General features: G+C 38.0%; 4 protein-coding genes across 4 annotated transcripts in view; 1 reads left to right on the top strand and 3 right to left on the bottom strand.

The window, feature by feature from the left end:
- LOC144658498 (flavin reductase (NADPH)-like) overlaps window positions 1-17,688 on the bottom strand; it is a 136,262-nt gene that overhangs the window by 14,802 nt on the left and 103,772 nt on the right. The window lies entirely within an intron of this gene.
- LOC144658478 (uncharacterized) overlaps window positions 1-17,688 on the top strand; it is a 199,856-nt gene that overhangs the window by 86,903 nt on the left and 95,265 nt on the right. The gene's annotated exons all lie outside the window — the stretch shown is intronic.
- LOC144656588 (uncharacterized) overlaps window positions 1-17,688 on the bottom strand; it is a 507,005-nt gene that overhangs the window by 422,985 nt on the left and 66,332 nt on the right. The window lies entirely within an intron of this gene.
- On the bottom strand, window positions 1,091-16,100 carry LOC144658467 (uncharacterized). Its single transcript, XM_078518874.1, has 9 exons — window positions 16,019-16,100; window positions 15,615-15,686; window positions 11,579-11,653; window positions 10,083-10,160; window positions 9,681-9,755; window positions 8,380-8,567; window positions 7,520-7,645; window positions 2,142-3,731; window positions 1,091-1,677 (listed from the first exon to the last, which is right to left on the bottom strand). The coding sequence occupies exons 3-9, from the start codon at window positions 11,650-11,652 to the stop codon at window positions 1,274-1,276; spliced, it is 2,535 nt and encodes an 844-aa protein (XP_078375000.1). The 5' UTR covers window position 11,653; window positions 15,615-15,686; window positions 16,019-16,100; the 3' UTR covers window positions 1,091-1,273.

Here is a 17,688-nt window from a genome sequence, read left to right as displayed (position 1 = left end):
AAAAAACCTTATTATAACTGTTGTTATGAAGTGAAATATTATTTTTAGTGCTCCGTAATTTTAGTTCATGATTTATTGTTTATAACTTTGTAAAACATGAGAATCTTGTGATTTAAGACCTTAGACCTTGGCATTTTCTTGATAGGAGACTAAAAAACGTTACCAAATTCCTAATTATAAATTTCATTATTATACCTTAGTATTTTGTTGCCAAGACACTAAAAACACTACCAAATTGCTACTTATAAATGGCAGTACCAAATTTCTTACTATTAATAACTTTATTAATCCTGAGTACGTATTTTTTGTTAGTGTCTGAGAACGCTACCAAATTCCTAATTACAAATTACATCAGCTAACATCATTCGACTAGTATCTTCTTTTTAAGTGAAGAATAACAATATATAACAATAGAGTTGATGTTCGCGGGCGTAAATATGTTTTTGGCCCGACTCAGGCTCATTTTAAAAAATGAGCTCTGAGAAGGGCCAAAAACATATTTACGCCCAAGAACATCAACTCTATTACTATTATGATCATTTCAGAGGGCATTAAGTTAAGGAACCAAAAAAAGTAAGCGATATCTTAAAAACTGCCGACTTGCGAGTCGGCGTTTATTTCAGATTGAAAACTAGGTTTAAAAGTTTAAAAAACTTGGCAGACAACCGCAAAATTACTCAAAACAATCTTTGCTTGAAAAGGAAATTACAGAATTCTATCGGCAGCAAAGAAATAGTCGTCATTTAGAAGTGTTAAAATTAATTGTACTGTTTGGAATATGCCTGAAATTCAACTGAGCGAGTTTTGCTCGACGATGACAAACTTACATTCTTTTCGCCGCCTGGATTCTTCTTTGAGTTTCTGTAATTCCTCTTCATCTAGCTGAGAAGACTGAAAATTTGCTTTCCCGTTCAGTCCTTCAAAAATTTTGTCGTTATAAAGCTCAAAAACAGTTTTGAAGCTTCTCGACTCAAATTAAACGAAGCTTGAAAATATGCCAGCTTGTGCCAGCCAGCAAGAAAACGGCGCGAACAGAATGGTTTTCAGTTCTGATCGTTAATAACGTTAACTTTTTTCAGTCTAATTGGTCCACCGCAGCGGGCTAAAATATATTTTAGCCCGCTGAATTCTCCATTTTAGCCCGCAAAATACGCCACAATGCCCGATGAAATGATTATAATAAAGGTTTACGCCCCCCCCTCTTACAAACAGATTTATGGCGTCTTTAAAAGCAATGATATCCATGTGATACCTTGCAACATTTTAACACTGCTCAAAAGGAGGTCTCGTATGTTTCGTTTGGTGGCTCATGAATGTCCGCAATGACTACGTCACTTTCAGGATAAATCGTGCTAGGTTTGGGTTTTTTTATTTTAGTCACCTCACTTCTGGTATCGGCTTTCTTGTCACCATTCTGAGTTTCCTTCACGTTAGTTTCGTCGATTTCCTTAAGGGTAAATTCCATAGCTCCGGTGTCTTTTAAAGTGCTTGAAATCGACGGCATGTTTATCTTTCCCGTTTGGAGTTGTTGCTTAAGAGCATTCCTGCCAACCAATCCACGTAATTCGCCCTGTAACTCATTCAGAGGCAGCAGCATGGCCAAACAACACGAAAAGGACCATTGTGGATTTTTGCGCCACTCTTTTATGTGGCGGTAAACTAGTAGAAGGTACTGGCCTGCAAAGAAAAAGAAGCTACGGATTAGTAATTAATCAATTAATAATGAGGACTCGATAATAATAATAATAATAATAATAATAATAATAATAATAATAATTAAAACATATTTATACAGGATGACCATTTTATTTATAAAAACTGCTATCCTTATGGGTCCTGTGTAAACGATAAATTGTATTCGTAAACTGTCTGAATTGCTTTAGAGTGCTCCAGTATAGATAATTGGACCGCTTTCTGGGACTGGCTTGTTCATATAGCGAATCTTCCGTGGGCCGATGACCGTCATTGAAAATGACCGATGATTGATGCATTTTCAAACTTTTACCCACAAGGTATATTTGGCTACAAACCATCCGCAGTACATTGGCATAGAGTAAATAACCCCCCCCCCCCCCCTCCACAAAAGAGGTATTTGCCTTTGCAGGTTAAAATTTTAAACATGTCAAAACCGCGATACTTACCCACCAAAAGTCCAATCACCAAAGAGTTAGCTCCGATGACTAATACTGTAAACACAGTGCTGTCCACGTATGAGTCTATTGAGGCGGGTATGTTTTCTTTGGGAATCTTGCTAACAGTTCCAATGCCGAGGTTGACGAAGGTAACCGCAAGGGATGTCAGCATTAACCTGTTCTCGAATTTATCCAATATGGGGTGGACATATGCAAAGAGCATTCCATAGAGACCTGACATGACACACGCAAGTCCAACATAGGCCCTGCTTTCTCCTCCCACAAGTATCAAACCGGATGTCAATACAACCTTCCGAACCATCTCGACAAACTCCCAATACCACGAATGAGAATTATAATTCTCGAATAGGAATCGCAATCCCCTGGAAACTTCTGTGCTTGGTTCCTGTGTGTGAGATGTTTCGTTGTCAGCTTCGCTTTCACCAATCACCTTTCGTTGTTTCCAAAGAACTGTCATCGATACGGCTGGCAGAAGGAGTATGTAGAAAACCGCACAGTATGCAACGATGACCAAACGATTGTACTCTGGACCATGGCATATTATGTTGTAATCGGCTTTGAGGAACTTTGGACATTCCTTTTCGTTTTCGTCGTCACAAAGTTCCCGACAAGCCAAGGGGAGCACGTTTGCTGCTTTAGAGCATGTACTCAGGTACGTCACGTAAAGAACAAAAAACAAGTTTCTGTAGATTAGTTCTTTCGCTTGTGAAGTTTTCACTACTAGATCCCTTTCATCTAAACTGCTCCGCATCAGAAAGAGCTTTCTCAGTCCGTAGATAACGAGAGACATCGTGATGGCGGTAGCATTTAAAGCGAGAATGGCAAACAAGCTTCCAAATGCATCGACTTTCAAACCTGGTAGTATGCAGTGAATAGGTGCCATCTGGAGTACGTTCAGCTGTAACAGTTCTGAATATTTCCCAATAAGCGCGAGTGATTCTGGCCACTTTATGTAGGCAAACGCTTCCAGGACACCAAACGTTACTTGGTAAAATCCTATTACGATCTTCAGTCTTCCAAGAATCATATCCACTGTAGAGCGTCCAGTACTCTTCTTGCATTTCTTTTTGCTTGTCCACACCACGAGTGCAACAATAATCGCAATCACAGCTGCTGCAATTGACAGCTGGCCAGCCATCCAGGTCTTTGTTGGACATGTTTTGCATGTTTGCATTTGCTTATAGTACCCAGCACTGCACACCTCACATAATGGACCTTCATAACCATCGTCACATTTAGAATCTAGATCTCCCCTGCACGATTCCTTTCTTGGACATCTATGTGTCTTAGGCAGAACGTAAGGGTACTCTAAGAGGGAACCGTTACGCGAAGAATTGCGTGAAGAATTTCCTACAACAGGAGTGATGTTCACGAGATTCATGGTGTACTTTTCATACAATAGTTTGTGTGTATTGTTTCCCCATTTCCACCAGTAGCCAGACTCAAGAGTAGCATAGTCATTCACGCATTTCAGTCCAGGCTGATCACACTGTTTACAACCTTCAAAAAGATGACCCCGGAAAAATCCATCCAAGCATTTGCAGGCTCTGAATCCTGCAAAAATGCTTGTATTTGTTCCTGCAATAAAAGTGGAAACTATATATTAGAAATTATATAATTAATTACATGAGCTACAGTAGACTCGTGAGCGCCATCTCACTGTCTATTTAACTTGGTTTAAATGGGGCAAGCATCCTGCATACCGCTAGGATTTATTAGATTTGTCGAAACGTGGGATCATTTCCCCAAAGTGCAGTCTGCGAAGTTGTGATCTTCGAATTATATCAATTAACAACTTTTTACAAAAGAGAGCATGCTCTTTTGTTTTTGATTGTTTTAATGGAACTGTGTGTTCTCCGTTTAAAAATTACTTTGAACGATTACATCATAACGCCAACACTAGAAACAACGGGAAAACAGCAAAACTGCCCAAAGTCAAACTTGATTTTGCGCGCCGTAGTTTTTATTTTATAGGTGCCTCGATTTTTAATTCTTTACCTTTGAATTTAAGAAACATTAATTCTAGACTTTTATTTAGGAAAGCGTTTTTAACTTAGTGCATGATCCGCTTTTTACACAATTTTCATTATATATTATATATAACTAGTAATTTTTAATTAGCAGGACCCCGTTGATAACAGTACGCATGTACTGAAGGGCTATCCTGGATAAACATTCGATTATTATTATTATTATTATTTATTATAAGTGTTGAAAGAAATGATGGTAAATATCAAGCTTTGCACAACACAGTTAAAGAGATATTCGTTATTCAGTGCCACTCGCTACTCGCTCACTTCACTTCACTTCACTTCACTTCACTTCACTCGAAAACGATTCTCGATGTTAATTTTTCGATGACTTTATGGTAGGTAAAACTTTATTTATACACGGAATCCATTCATGTTTCATGCTCTTCCATCCAGCCGTGTCTAAATAAATCAATTAACTAATTAAAATATCCAACTACATTACTTAAGTCTACATTACCTAGTCTACAATTCTAAACTGCAATTACGATTCTTTAGCTGGATCTTTGATTTTCTACGATTTTCTGCCTGACGTCAATATTGCTCGCGCGGGCTAAAATTGCGCTAGGAACTCTAAACAAAACGGAAAAGAAAAAGAGTTCCATTTCTTTTACCGCGCTTGAACAAATTTTTATACAAGAGAAAACTTCAAAATACTTTCACATAGGTCTTAAAATCTGGGAGGAGAAACAATACGACAATAAGAAGTAGATAAACAACCGACAGAGGAGTTTTAATTCTTTCTTTCATTATCGCTCGCGACGCATGACGTCATATTAGTGCGCTCTCGCACACGCAATTCAATTCTCTTCGGAGGTCGTAAAAGCCAGATTTTGATACAGATTTTCTCGAAAACCTACCGTACAACCCATTATGAAACTTTCACAATTAATTTTAAGGGGTGAACCACGTCCACAGCCAAAAAAAAAAATCTGTAAGACAGATTTTGAGCTATTTTTAAAATCGGCAAAATATCACATATTTTGTTTTTGCGAAAAATCTGTCTAATGTCTAATCTCTGAAATTTTGAGGTAGGGTCATACGGGTAGATTTTGAGAAAAACGCCGTTTTAGCTACTAGTGCCTTCCCCTCTTAAGCACTCGGCCGTTCATTTTAGCTTTTAATTGGCATTTTTATTTTCCAAATGTCACATATGATGGTTTTAGGATGTAACAAACAGTTAAAAGAGAAAGATAAAATTTTTCTGGAGATTCTTCAAGAGAGTTAAAAGTTGGACTGATTTTCCCTCTCAAAACTGTATCAGGCCACCTTAAAGAAACATGTGGGGAAACAACTATAAGAGTATACATTCCTGTAAATCACAATCTAAGATCCAAGGTACAATCTTTATTCCCACATTAATCGAGAGTAATAATAATAACAAGTTATGAATTTATATTGCGCTTTTTAACATGTAAATGAGCAAAAGCGCATTACAATATTAAAACTTAAAAATATTAAAATATACTAACTATGTACATTACAATATTAAAACATAAAATTATTAAAATAAACTAACTATATACACATTATTGACCAGATCTAAAAGTTAAAAAAAAGCTAATTTAAAAAGATATGTTTTAAGACGAGATTTAAAACTAAAAATAGAACTAATATTACGAAGGCTAGCTGGAAGCGCATTCCAAAGTGTAGGCGCACTGACACTGAAAGATCTGTCACCAAAAGACTTTTTCATTTTCCCTTCTGGGTGCACTAAAAGCGTACCTGAATTTATAGAGCGCAGTGAATAGCGTGCGTGCTTCCTTACCTTAATTAAGTTACTAATATAAGTTGGAGCCATGCCATTAAGAGCCTTAAAAGTTAAAAGTAAAATTTTTAAAAGAATTCTATATCTAACAGGTAACCAGTGTAGTTCTTGTAAAACAGGTGTGATGTGGTCATATTTACAACTCGAAGTAAGCAGCCTAGCCGCGGCGTTCTGCACTCTCTGCAATTTAGCAATCTCGCAGTCCGGTAGCCCATAAAGAAGTCCATTGCAATAATCAATTCTACTAGTAACAAACGCGTGCAAAACCATTTCTAATTTATCCCTTGCTAGAAATTTACTTATTCGCTTAATATTGTGTAGCCAAAAAAATGACGCACTGCAAGACTTTGAAATATGAGTCGACATAGAGAAATTAGAGTCGAACCAGGAGCCAAGATTGCGAATTTTTGACACAGGCTTAATATCTGTTGTGCCAACACGGATTGTACAATCATTAATTTTCAACAGTTGCTGTCTAGATCCGATAATAAGAAATTCAGTCTTATCATCATTTATCTTTAATTTATCTTGGTACATCCATTTCCTTAAGTCATTGATACATCTCTCCATGGTACACACGGCCTCCGCTTGGTCTGTTGGACTATTGGGATTGAATGACAGGTAGAGCTGAGTGTCATCAGCGAAACAGTGGGCGTCGGGCAGGTGGGCTTGTACTATTGTACTAGAGTGCAATTTCCAGGATCGCTATTTATTTTATCCTCAAGGCTAATTTATACATCAATATAAATTCAAGGCAATGTCATAACCATAGACCTGCTTAAGTACTCCTTCTAGCGAGAGAATCTACCAGTTCACTTCCTGTCATGGATCACTCCCTGCACGTGATCCTCTAACGTCGAATGATCTCACTCTGACAATCATGTGCTGGCTGTCATGCACAGTGTCGACCGATCTAGCTGAATTGTGTTAAAATGATCCCAGATAGCTGTTCCACAAAAGAATTTCTCCGAATTTCAGCCTGGTTAGAAGCTGTGGCTTTAAAATGGTATAAAAAGGAACAAAACGATTTCGAGAAATCGGAGAAACACTTTCAAAGTGCTATATGTAACGAATTATTTGCGATGTTAAACGCGCTACGGCGATGTCAGAGGCGTGTTAACAAACTTGATAAAGCGAAATGGTTAATATTCTAATAATTAGCTAAGCCTGGCAGAGCAACATTTCATTCGGTTTTCAATCGCATAACAAAAAGCCTCCCTTCCTCATCTCCGTTGGATTTGCTAAGGTATACCTTAGTGACCTAGTGTCCTTCGTTCCCTTACCCCCTCTCCCAGAAATAATTCTGTTTTTATTGCTTGCCTCTATAGTAAGCGTTACAGTTTGGCAGGTTAGGTGTCCACAATTAGTAGAGGGGACTTTTCCCCTCAGCTACTACAGTTTGACACGATAATAAAGTTATTATTATTATTATTATTATTATTATTATTATTATTATTATCATTATTTTTATTATTATTATTATTATTATTATTACAGATTGGAAACATGAAACAAACTAATATATCTTGTTTTATCGATTAAGATCTGCTCTTTATTTATGTGCTTACCTTGTGGACAAGCAATGCAATCTTGTGCCCTTTTTCCAGGCGCTTTGTTGTGGGGGACAAAAGTTCCATCGGGACATTTCAGGCAGCTGTCGTTAACATACGCTTTAGTGTCCGAGTAAAAACCACCTATGTAAAAAAATGTAAATGTAATTTATTCGAAAAGGAAAACAAACACAGTGATGGACAATTTATTGTTATGGTTTACAATAGAACATCCATGTTTCTTAATGCGATGATCATGAATGGTTTTTGTGTGTGATGCCCACAAATTGAAGCAAGGGTCCTCTTTACTAAACGCTTTCTTTTCAAAATGTGATCTAAAAACAGCAAATACTGCTACATTGTCGTCCCCATTATAATCATCATTATCATCAACAGCAGAATAACCAACAACGAAAGCTACAAGGAACAAGCATTCGCAAACAAATACTAATAAATCTACAAATTATAGCAAATAAAAAAAAGAAATTACGAAAATAGAGTGAAATTCAAAATGCACTAGGAGTGAGAAGATTGCCGTACATACTGATTGACTCGGCCATATCTATTACGGTTTGAAAAGTAACGAGTTATTTTTACTAGTAAAAGGTAATTTATAGGTTTTCTCTCAAGTTGGATGAAATATTATTCTAGATTACTCGTCCAGTAACGGTAAAAAAACAGTTTTTATTTTTTCCAAAATGATTAGTTATTTCCACGAACTGCAGACCTATTGTAGTAAACATGGACCTTATTTTAATTCCATATCATCAGTTGTGAATTTAAACATATCGGTTGATATCTCATCACTCTCAATTTTCGGCTCCTTTGAATACATATTAAGAACGTTCATATACGGATGAACCAGTCACCAGACTTACCCGCAGGACATTCCAAGCACTGAAACCCATCAGGATCGCTGACAGAGGCATTGACAAACGTTCCCGTGGGACATGGAGCAACTTTGTATTTACTGTTGCTGCTACTTGCAAATCCAGCCCGGTGAAAGGCCTCTAGTAACGCGACTGGCAACCTGGGAATGGTTATGTACTCCGAGCTACCTAGACCACTAAAATGTAAATTAAAAAAAAAAGCTTTAGTAAGGAAATCAAAAGTCCGGTAATAAAAAAAGAAAGTCTGTGCAATATGGACAATCGCTGACGCAGCCTAAGAGTATCCGCTTTGCATAGCATGAAGCGGCTAACAGACGCAACTTTTCCAACACCAAAATCTGACAAGTTGTGAAATGTCAGCTGGACGTTTGGGGCAATATCTCCCACACTTTTGACGGTTTCAAGTGTAAAAACCGCGATATTACGAGCTGCGCACGCGCCCAGGTCTTCGAGCTGATTTTCCATCTAATTCACCTGTAAATTTTCAAGGTTATTGTATGAAAAGCTGACCACATGTTTTCATGGTCTACGCTGTTGTAGACTATAGAAAAAATGTCCAAAACTTTGCAGTGAAACCACTCCCCTTCCGGCTCGTGGATTCCCTTTAGTTTTAAACATTTTACGACGTCATGCCTATCGTTCATAAGAGTGTAGACCATGGAAAAATGTTGTCGATTTCTTATTTTACAATAACTGAGCGAATTCCTGCGGGCTGATTGGCTAATTTTTATTGTCAAGAAGTGAACAGACGAATGAAAGCGAAAGTTTTGTCAAACTTTTCAGTACTGATTCAGCGCTGCATTCTTGATAAGGCAAGAATCATACCACAAATCTAGTAGTCTTCAATGAGGAAATCATCTAAAATTTATGGTTTAAAACTTATGAAACCAATGCAACCTTTGAGTGAAAACTGACGAGGGTGTTTATTGACGCTTCAGACCAGCTGAACATCGGCGGTGAGCGGGAAATTTGCGCTGTCGATGAAATTAAGAAGCTGAACGGCGTTTTAGTGGATAATTTTGTGAATTAGCTGATAATTTTGTGAACAGTTTTCACTGGATTTATGGTTAGTTGAGCAATTCGAATTTTACCTTGTATTCCTGGTCGTATTCTTACTACACGTTACTAAACAGTGACCCATGCCAAGGCTAAAACTCGAAACCTCTCAATCATTAGTCCAGTTGACTAACCACTGCACCTCTTACCCCGTATAAAGAATAAAAGAAAGGAATACTCTGGAAATCAAATGTATCATAAATGTATACAAATTGTTACGGCAAGTTACATACAGCTGTACAATACAACGTTCCTTCTGATTAGGGCCCACAATTTTCACGGTGCCGATTTGTCCATCTTCCATGCTTCTACAGGACACAAAGTATATTATGTCAAAGCTTGTTAATAACTGTAATGCTGTTTGCCCAGTAATTGTCACGATTGGCTCGCAATGGTTTCCCTTTGCTATTAGCCCTGGCTCTACTAGTTGGTTATTATGTCCGTCTATTTGCTGTCCATTCATAAAATATATTATACAGAGAAACGTTTTGTTTGTAGACTATTAAATTCAGCGCAAAAGAACGCGTGAGAAACAATACAAAATAACCTTGGTTTCAACTTTCTTGCTTCATTTTTCAATTTTTACTTTTTCTATTTCTAAGTGCAGTGGATAAACCGAATTGCGTCATACTTACATGTCTGCTGTCAGATTAGAAAAGTCCTCAGTGAAAGATCGAAGACTCACTGATTTTAGGTCCGTCCGTATCATATATCTAATGAAAGTAAAATCACTAAGTAAGCAACCGTACATTTCGAAAAGCTGTAACAACAGTAACACGTCTGAGTATTCAGGAGTATTGTGGTCTATCAGTTGCACGTAAACATTTGTTTGCAAATCGCTGACCAGTGCATAAAGTGAAACATTTTAAACTTGACAGTGATGGAAATGAAATGTTAGTAGACTTCAAGCTTTACGAATATTTTCCCAATGAGTCTGGGTTTTCTTCTAACAACCCGTTACTTTTGAGACCTTGATGCTTCCAGTTTTGTACTGCAAGGAAACTCATGGGAGCACCGTTCGAGCCCTCTTGATCTCGCGCACTGAGTTTGATATGGAGGGCGAATATTTGTATTAAGCCGAATGCAAATGGAACTCTAAATCATTGCCAGTGGGCATGTATGGTTAGTTTCAATTAAGAACTGACTAATCAGGTTTTTTTATTCGCCCCACGGATAAAAACAAGTTCACGGTCTTTCTAGGTCAGTCATAGAACCAAGCTAGCTGTTGCCCTGTAGGTTTTTCATCACTAATTTACTAATTTGTGGAAGCAGAGCTGAATTTCGAGCGATATTAAACAAAGTGAGGTTCAAAACTGCGCACGCGAAATGGCACAATTGGTTTTTAATCTTCGAATTTAAACCAAATGAAGGTCACGCTGAACTACCCTCGAATAGTAACACTTAATGACTAGTTCCGAGGGAAACAGTCAATTTTGTTTCTCGGAGCCGAGGCGGAGCGGCGGGAAACATTGAGATTCGAGGTAAACAAAGTTAACCTGGTTTTCCCAGGGAACAGTAATTAAGTGATTTGTTGTATGGTCACAGCAAAGACTTAAGAAAAACGGCGGTGGTCAGTCAACATTCGCAAGCAACAGTGCACTGTTACCGCTGACGTCATAGATTTTGCAATGTGTCCTCTCAGATACTTATGGCGGGAAACAGTTTTATTGTTAGATTTCATGTGACCTGAAGTAGCCATGAGAGCGCGCGCTGTTGGGGAAAAGATTCCAGCTATATAACAATAATTTCATTCACCTGTTGAATTCAGGCGCAAGATGGCAGACAATTCACGCTTCGCTTGCTTGCTTGCAAGTGCAAATGCAAGAGCAATTCAAATACAAAAAAATGACAAGTCTCCCTTCCTTGAGCTTGGATTTCCGCTTGTGTTATGCTAGTTCACACTTGTTTTTCCTTGCATTTGCGTTTGCATTTGCATCTCTCGTGTTAACCAGCCCTGAAGGTGGCTTGGCAATGGTTTATAACACTAGCATTTTTAATGTGCAAAAACATATACATGAGCTTTAAACCGTTGCCAGTCATCTTTAAGATGTCTAAACATCTAGGAAAAAATACGGCCACAACTTATTGCAAGCAGGTGAACTTGTTGCAAACAGTTAAGAGCAATACTTACATAGAAAGCTTCCCGCTATTTGGAATCGTGAAGGCTTCATACGAAATTGACTTGATAGGATTGTCTGAAAGCATTCTACGAAAAATATAACAGCATATGAAAGAGAAGTACTTATTCAATCACACAAATGTTATCCTTACGACTTGCACTTTAAATTCAAATAATTTTGGAAATCTCTCTTTTTTTGTTTTGTTTGCGCTATCGCTTAAGTACATCCTCGAAGGCAAAAGTATTCATACAAAAAAATGGCAAACAGTTCTTAAATTTTTCTAACCTAACCCATCTCTGTATTTTCCAATTAATTTAAAATATACTTTTTCCTTTATTGGTTTATTATTACATCATTGCTGTTTTTTTACCTAATTCAGAAATGTTAAAGTTAAGATTTCCTTCGATTAGAAAGTGACGACCGGACACAATGACCTGACATGTCTTGACATAGACAACCCAAGGATGTACAAGATAAGATACTTGCTCATCCTATTGTGATGAATAAATAGTGCAGTAGCTATAGCCACTGGCCTATTGCCAATAATTGTAGACAAAAGGGAGTCCCTCGTTTTTCTCAGGGTCAGTCAAGTGGACGAGCATGCGAGTTCGTGGAAAATCATTTCGTACGAGGAGGATGCGCTCGCGTGTCGTATCTTCTCAAGCGAAGAAATTTTCTGACAGGCTACCATGCTCGCCTCTCGCAAGCTTGCGGTCTTCTCGTAAGGTGGCTGGTAATTAGTTTTAAGCACTTTCAAGCTCTAATACTTTGATGAATCAATATTACCACTGTTTACTACTTGGAGCTAGGCCCTACCCGATTATGCTAGCAAAACTGGTATTTTATGCTCCCAGTTTCACAGCGGTCAAACGCAACAGTTGCCGTTACATCCAGTCTTCGCCGCCTCGAACTTTCGACTTGAAAGTGGGTAAAATTTTGTAAGAAATCGTTAAAGAAATAGTACGGTGAAAGCACATTTCAAGCTGGAACACTTAGTGGAGATGAATTATCAAATTTTCAATCCATAAGCGGCGTATAAACCTTAACTTTCCTGAGATAGATGTTGTCGAACGAGTCTTTTTTTAAAACCTTTCCTGAATGTTCTCTACCAAGCGCTTTTTCGAAAAATAAAATAAAAAGATAGGTCACCATGCTCGCAAAAAGAGATACGATGGGTCAATCTCACCCCATTTACGCTCCATTTATCTATTTATCACGTGCGTTATGATCGGTCCACATTACATTTTGCGGTGGCTGGAAGCACAGTTTATTAATGTAATGCTTAAACAAACTTAATTGCTAGAAAGACGCCACCATAACGAACAGTGTAACATATAATGAACTTACAGAAACTTATAGAAACCATTGGGAAACCGTTGTCAGCCATAAAAAATAACCTTCCAGCTCTATTTTGTATTCTATGTCCGCTGGGTGCGGAGCCCTTTTAATCGGTTATCTCACACTATATCTCAACAGGGTTGGATAAGGGAATTGTATACAGTTAAAGTACTTTCTCAGATATAGATGTTGTCGAACGAGTCTTTTTCTGAAACTTTTCCTGAATGTTCTCTACCAAGCGCTTTTCCGAAAAATACAATAAAAAAGATACAGTAGGTCACCATGCTCGCTAAAAGAGATATGATGGGTCAATCTTACCCCATGTACGCCCCATTTATTTATCACGTGCGTTATGATCGGTCCACATTACATTTTGCGGTGGCAAAACTTAATTGCTAGAAAGTCCCTAGCATAACGAACACTGTAACATATAATAAACTTATAGGAAAACTCACACAAATCGAAACGACAACAACTCAAAATATTCCTCCAGTCCTTGTCATTGTGTTCAAGGATTTTCATTGCGTCGACGAGTAAAGGAACGTGAACGCTTTTAACTATACCGTTTTTCCTTCCGAAAAAAATCCTAACTTTCTAACTCAGGGAGGACAATCTGTATGCCAAAATTATGCAATAAAAATATAGGTAACTATATTCGTTTACAAGAAAACGAAGATTTATTTCCCTGGCCGCCGTTTTGCTTATGTGCGCGCGCAAATTACGCGTAAAATTATGCGCGGTAAGGATGTGCAAGGCGGTACTGAGGAATCACTTCAACATAATAGGGACTTCAAGCAAAGAAAACGCGGTATGCACGGACGATGACCGAGAAGCCAGAGGCTAAGGAAAAGGTCACAAAATCAACTGCGCATGACAGGCGAAAAAAATTCACGTTCTTGTTTGGCCCCGATTTGAGACGAGTCGTTTTTGCGTTGTCTGAAAGCGAACGTGTTATTCGCTTTCTCTGCTCTTTTAACTCTAATAACCCAGCGATAGAATTCAAAATAACTTTAATCGCTTGTTTTCTTTTATCGTGCAAGATTGTTTATTGTTGTGATGCTATTTTTTTTTTCTCAGAAACGCCGTTCCGCTGTTACGTTAGGTAAAATTGAAAATAAACTCAGCATACATTGATTGCAATCGAAAGTTTGAGTTCAGAATCGCTTAAACTGTTTAGTAAGACGAAATGTTTAACTAAGTAAGGCGGGCAGAGAGCTTGGTAATTTTTGTTTCAAATTAAAGAAGTCCAGGATAACGATTCTCTTTGATCTTTGTCAGCCGGCACATTTGCCGCGCTAAATGATAACATCTACCGAGAGCATACTAGAAGCTACTAGACGGGCTGTAGAAGGTTGAACAAGAACGACGTAAATAATCAGTGAACCAAGCGTCTCTGTGTAGGATGCAAAACTTTCAACTAATCATTTAGTATTTTAAACAAAATTTCAACAGCTCGAGGTCGACTAATCACGGAAGCACGCGAGAGAATATATTCGCACAAGGAGACGTGACGAGCGCGGGCGTCCCTTTTTGTACGAAGTGATTTTCTCGGCAGCTTGCGTAGTCGACTACTCGACTGCATCCTGAGAAAAATTAGAGAATTCCCGTTGTCTACTTTAAATAAACATGATAACATGACACAACACTTCTGAAGATATAAAAAAATCACTGGCTTTACATGCTACGACTCTATCGTGCAGTGCCGACGCAATAGCTGTTATTACAATTATTAGAGGTTTGACATAGGAAAACGAGAAAATGGCTCTTTCTGCATTTTGTTTACCTATATATAGACCATTATGATTTCGCCTCATTCGCATATCGTCTTAACGACGATTATTTTTCACAGGGGCCCAAATGTAATTACAGCGGTCGCATCATTCACTTGTCTTGCCATGATTGCTATTAGACTTAGTAAACCTTATGATGGATCGTGCGTTGAAAGTTCTTTTTATTGACGAAACATATTCTGGTGGTATTGAAGCTAATACCAACAGAATGGATAGGAAATTTCGTAATATTTCAACTCGATCGGAGCTGCCGATATCATTGTTTAACAAAATTTGCACTTTCCCCTTTTCACTGTTGTATTTAAGTTACTTGTTCAGCATTTTTAAAATATTGGTAACTCGAGCACTTAGCTCGTTATATATTAACCCTCGGATGTACAAAGAGGGCGGGGGGAGTGGATGCTACCACCCACCCCCCCCCCCCCCCCGTAAGATTTTTTTATAATGCTGAAACTCTCAATAGCTGTTAGTTCTTCCCTTACAAAAATTTTAAGACGTCAACCACCTGTCCATTATTTTTGACGTTGCCATGGCAACGTCATAATTACAAGCATGTCTGGCCAACGATCGCCAATTTTGACATTTTTCTTTATTTTTTCCAGCTTTTTTTACAACAAAATTGTAAGATTTGCGTAGTTTTATATTCCACAAGCATTTTGATTTAATTTTGTATCAATTTCCGTTATTTTGTGACTTTCTAAAAAATTGGTCAAATCCAAGTTGGCGAATCTATTTTCTACGCGGTGAAAAGTTATTTCGCTTCGCCTTAATAGAACGAAATCTTTAGGGGGTTTCATAAACCTTCTTTCCCTCCACCTTGTATCACGCTGGTGACTTGGTGTATGAATTTGGTACGTCCGATGGTTAAAATCATCGTTATTTGTCGTAACAAGGTCAATGGTGTCGCTTCCATACTTACACATATTCAAGGTTTGTGTGGCTGCTAAACGCCTTACTTGGTATATGGCTTATCTTGTTATTTTGTAAAAATCTAGTAAAAAAAAATAAATTAATCACCAAAAGATATATCAATACAAAAAAAATGAGCTAACGGATTGTATGGATCGTGCATGTAATGCCATTCATGGGTTGTATTAGCTCAAGTGAGTAGAATGGACACCCCTCAAGGGCAGATACTAAAAATAACAAATACACATTTTTCTGACACTTATCATTGTAGTTCATTCTATGTAACATTCTTTGAAGTTTACTTGCAGTAAATTTATTATAAACATTTCCACGCAGGTGACTTAGTCCGATAAGAAGTAGTAGCAGCTGCAGCAGCAGCTTAACAATTCTATCTTCTAGCGAATAGGTACTTACAGATATACAAGGTCCTTCAGATTGGAAAAATGCCCATCTTCGATGCTCTTGATTTTATTGTCTGCCACATTTCTAAGGGATAAATATTTCAAGTTCAGTGCATCAAAGAAGCAAACTAGTCAACTCCAGTCTTACAAACTATCATCAAGAAATTAGTTATAGCCGAAATGAAAGTCTCCCAAACTTTTTACTTTTTTCTAAAAGGAAGCTTTAAAATCAATTTTTCTCTCATTATTTAGGTAAAGCCTTCCAAAATAGGCCTTATCACGGTTTTCGATGCCATCTTGACGAGTAGGTAGAAACTGCAGTGTTTGTTTGGGAATCTGCCGGAAAATATCTTTTGCAAAAATTTGGACAACTCATGAATCGTAAAGTTAGATACTAAGCAAAAGATTTTATTCGCCGAAATTGAAATATGTAGCTGGGATAGAAAGCGTTCAGTCACGTTTTTAATTTCCCTTACATTTGTCTATAATTTTTCCTGCAAACCGCGTCAATCATGCGTAAAAAATACAGACAAATGTATGGAAAATTTAAAACTTAACTGAACGCTTTCTAGCCCAGCTACATCCTTCAAACTCCACAAATAAAAACTTTAGCCAAGTATCTTAACTTTACAATTCAGAAGCTATCCAGAATTCAATTTTTTTCTCCCCCAGGCACCTATACGACTATGTCCTTAGGGATATTAGCTGGTACGTAGCTGTTTAATATGGGTGCACTTTAACCGCGAAAATTTATGTATACCTTTAATATTTGTCAATTTGTTGCTATTGGTAGTTCATTAGCATCCCTAGTGACGTCATTGACGTTATATAAAGCTTATCGAATTATTTAGAATTGTCAGTTGTTGCGTACGTTGGCCATGAAAAGGCGAGGCGTGGTCCTTCAACATACCGCCCCTGACCAGCGTTGACTCTCGACAGGCAGCCTGAATTGTTACAGTTTTACAGCTGTGTTCACCGACACAAGCTCCAGTTTCCAACCTTATTTCGGTTTCGGGCACTTGAACGGTTCCGGTTTCTTCCTCCGCTTCCATGCTGCCCACTACTGTTACGGCTAAGTCTTCAGCGTCGCAGCCGACCACGCTTACTACCACTTCGAACTCAGGTTAAACGTCGTCAAAGAAACCCATGGGCCTCCAGGGAAAAAGAGTTTAGAGGTAACATTTATTCTTCTAGTTTTTCTCTTTTAGCGCCGGTGTAGGTTTTACTTGTTGGGCATTGGCACGCTCTATCGTTTGTATTTTTTCCCAGCCATGTGGCTTTTTTCAGTCAAGTATGATTCCCTAGTGCAACTCGTAAGGTTTTGTTTTAGAATTTTCAAGTGTATGAGCAATTTGAAGATTTTATTACCCAGTCCTTGCTACAGTGTTAATCTACCGGTACGGTACATGATGTGGATAAGCTGTTTCCTTCGGTTTGGCTTCTTTTTCCCTAACAGTTAAGCCTTACAAGCCTATGTAATGCGTCAATGCAAGATTCTACAACCTCTGGATGAAAAATACACCATTTGTTCCTGGTGACTCTTGTTTTAGTCCCTTGTTTCGCCTACCAGAACTGCCAATAGACGATAAATCAGGATATGATCATATTTTAATTCCTACTGATTCAAAACAGTTTTTTGGTGTGGAATGGAAGGGCTAGTACTTGGTGTCAACCACCTTTCCT

This window comes from Oculina patagonica, chromosome 6 (genome assembly GCF_052425735.1).
Source record: "Oculina patagonica isolate OP01 chromosome 6, crgOcupat, whole genome shotgun sequence".
In the NCBI taxonomy this organism is placed as follows: Eukaryota; Metazoa; Cnidaria; class Anthozoa; order Scleractinia; family Oculinidae; genus Oculina; species Oculina patagonica.
The sequence above is the reverse complement of the archived record's forward strand: the minus strand, read 5'-3'. Positions and strand labels throughout refer to the sequence as shown.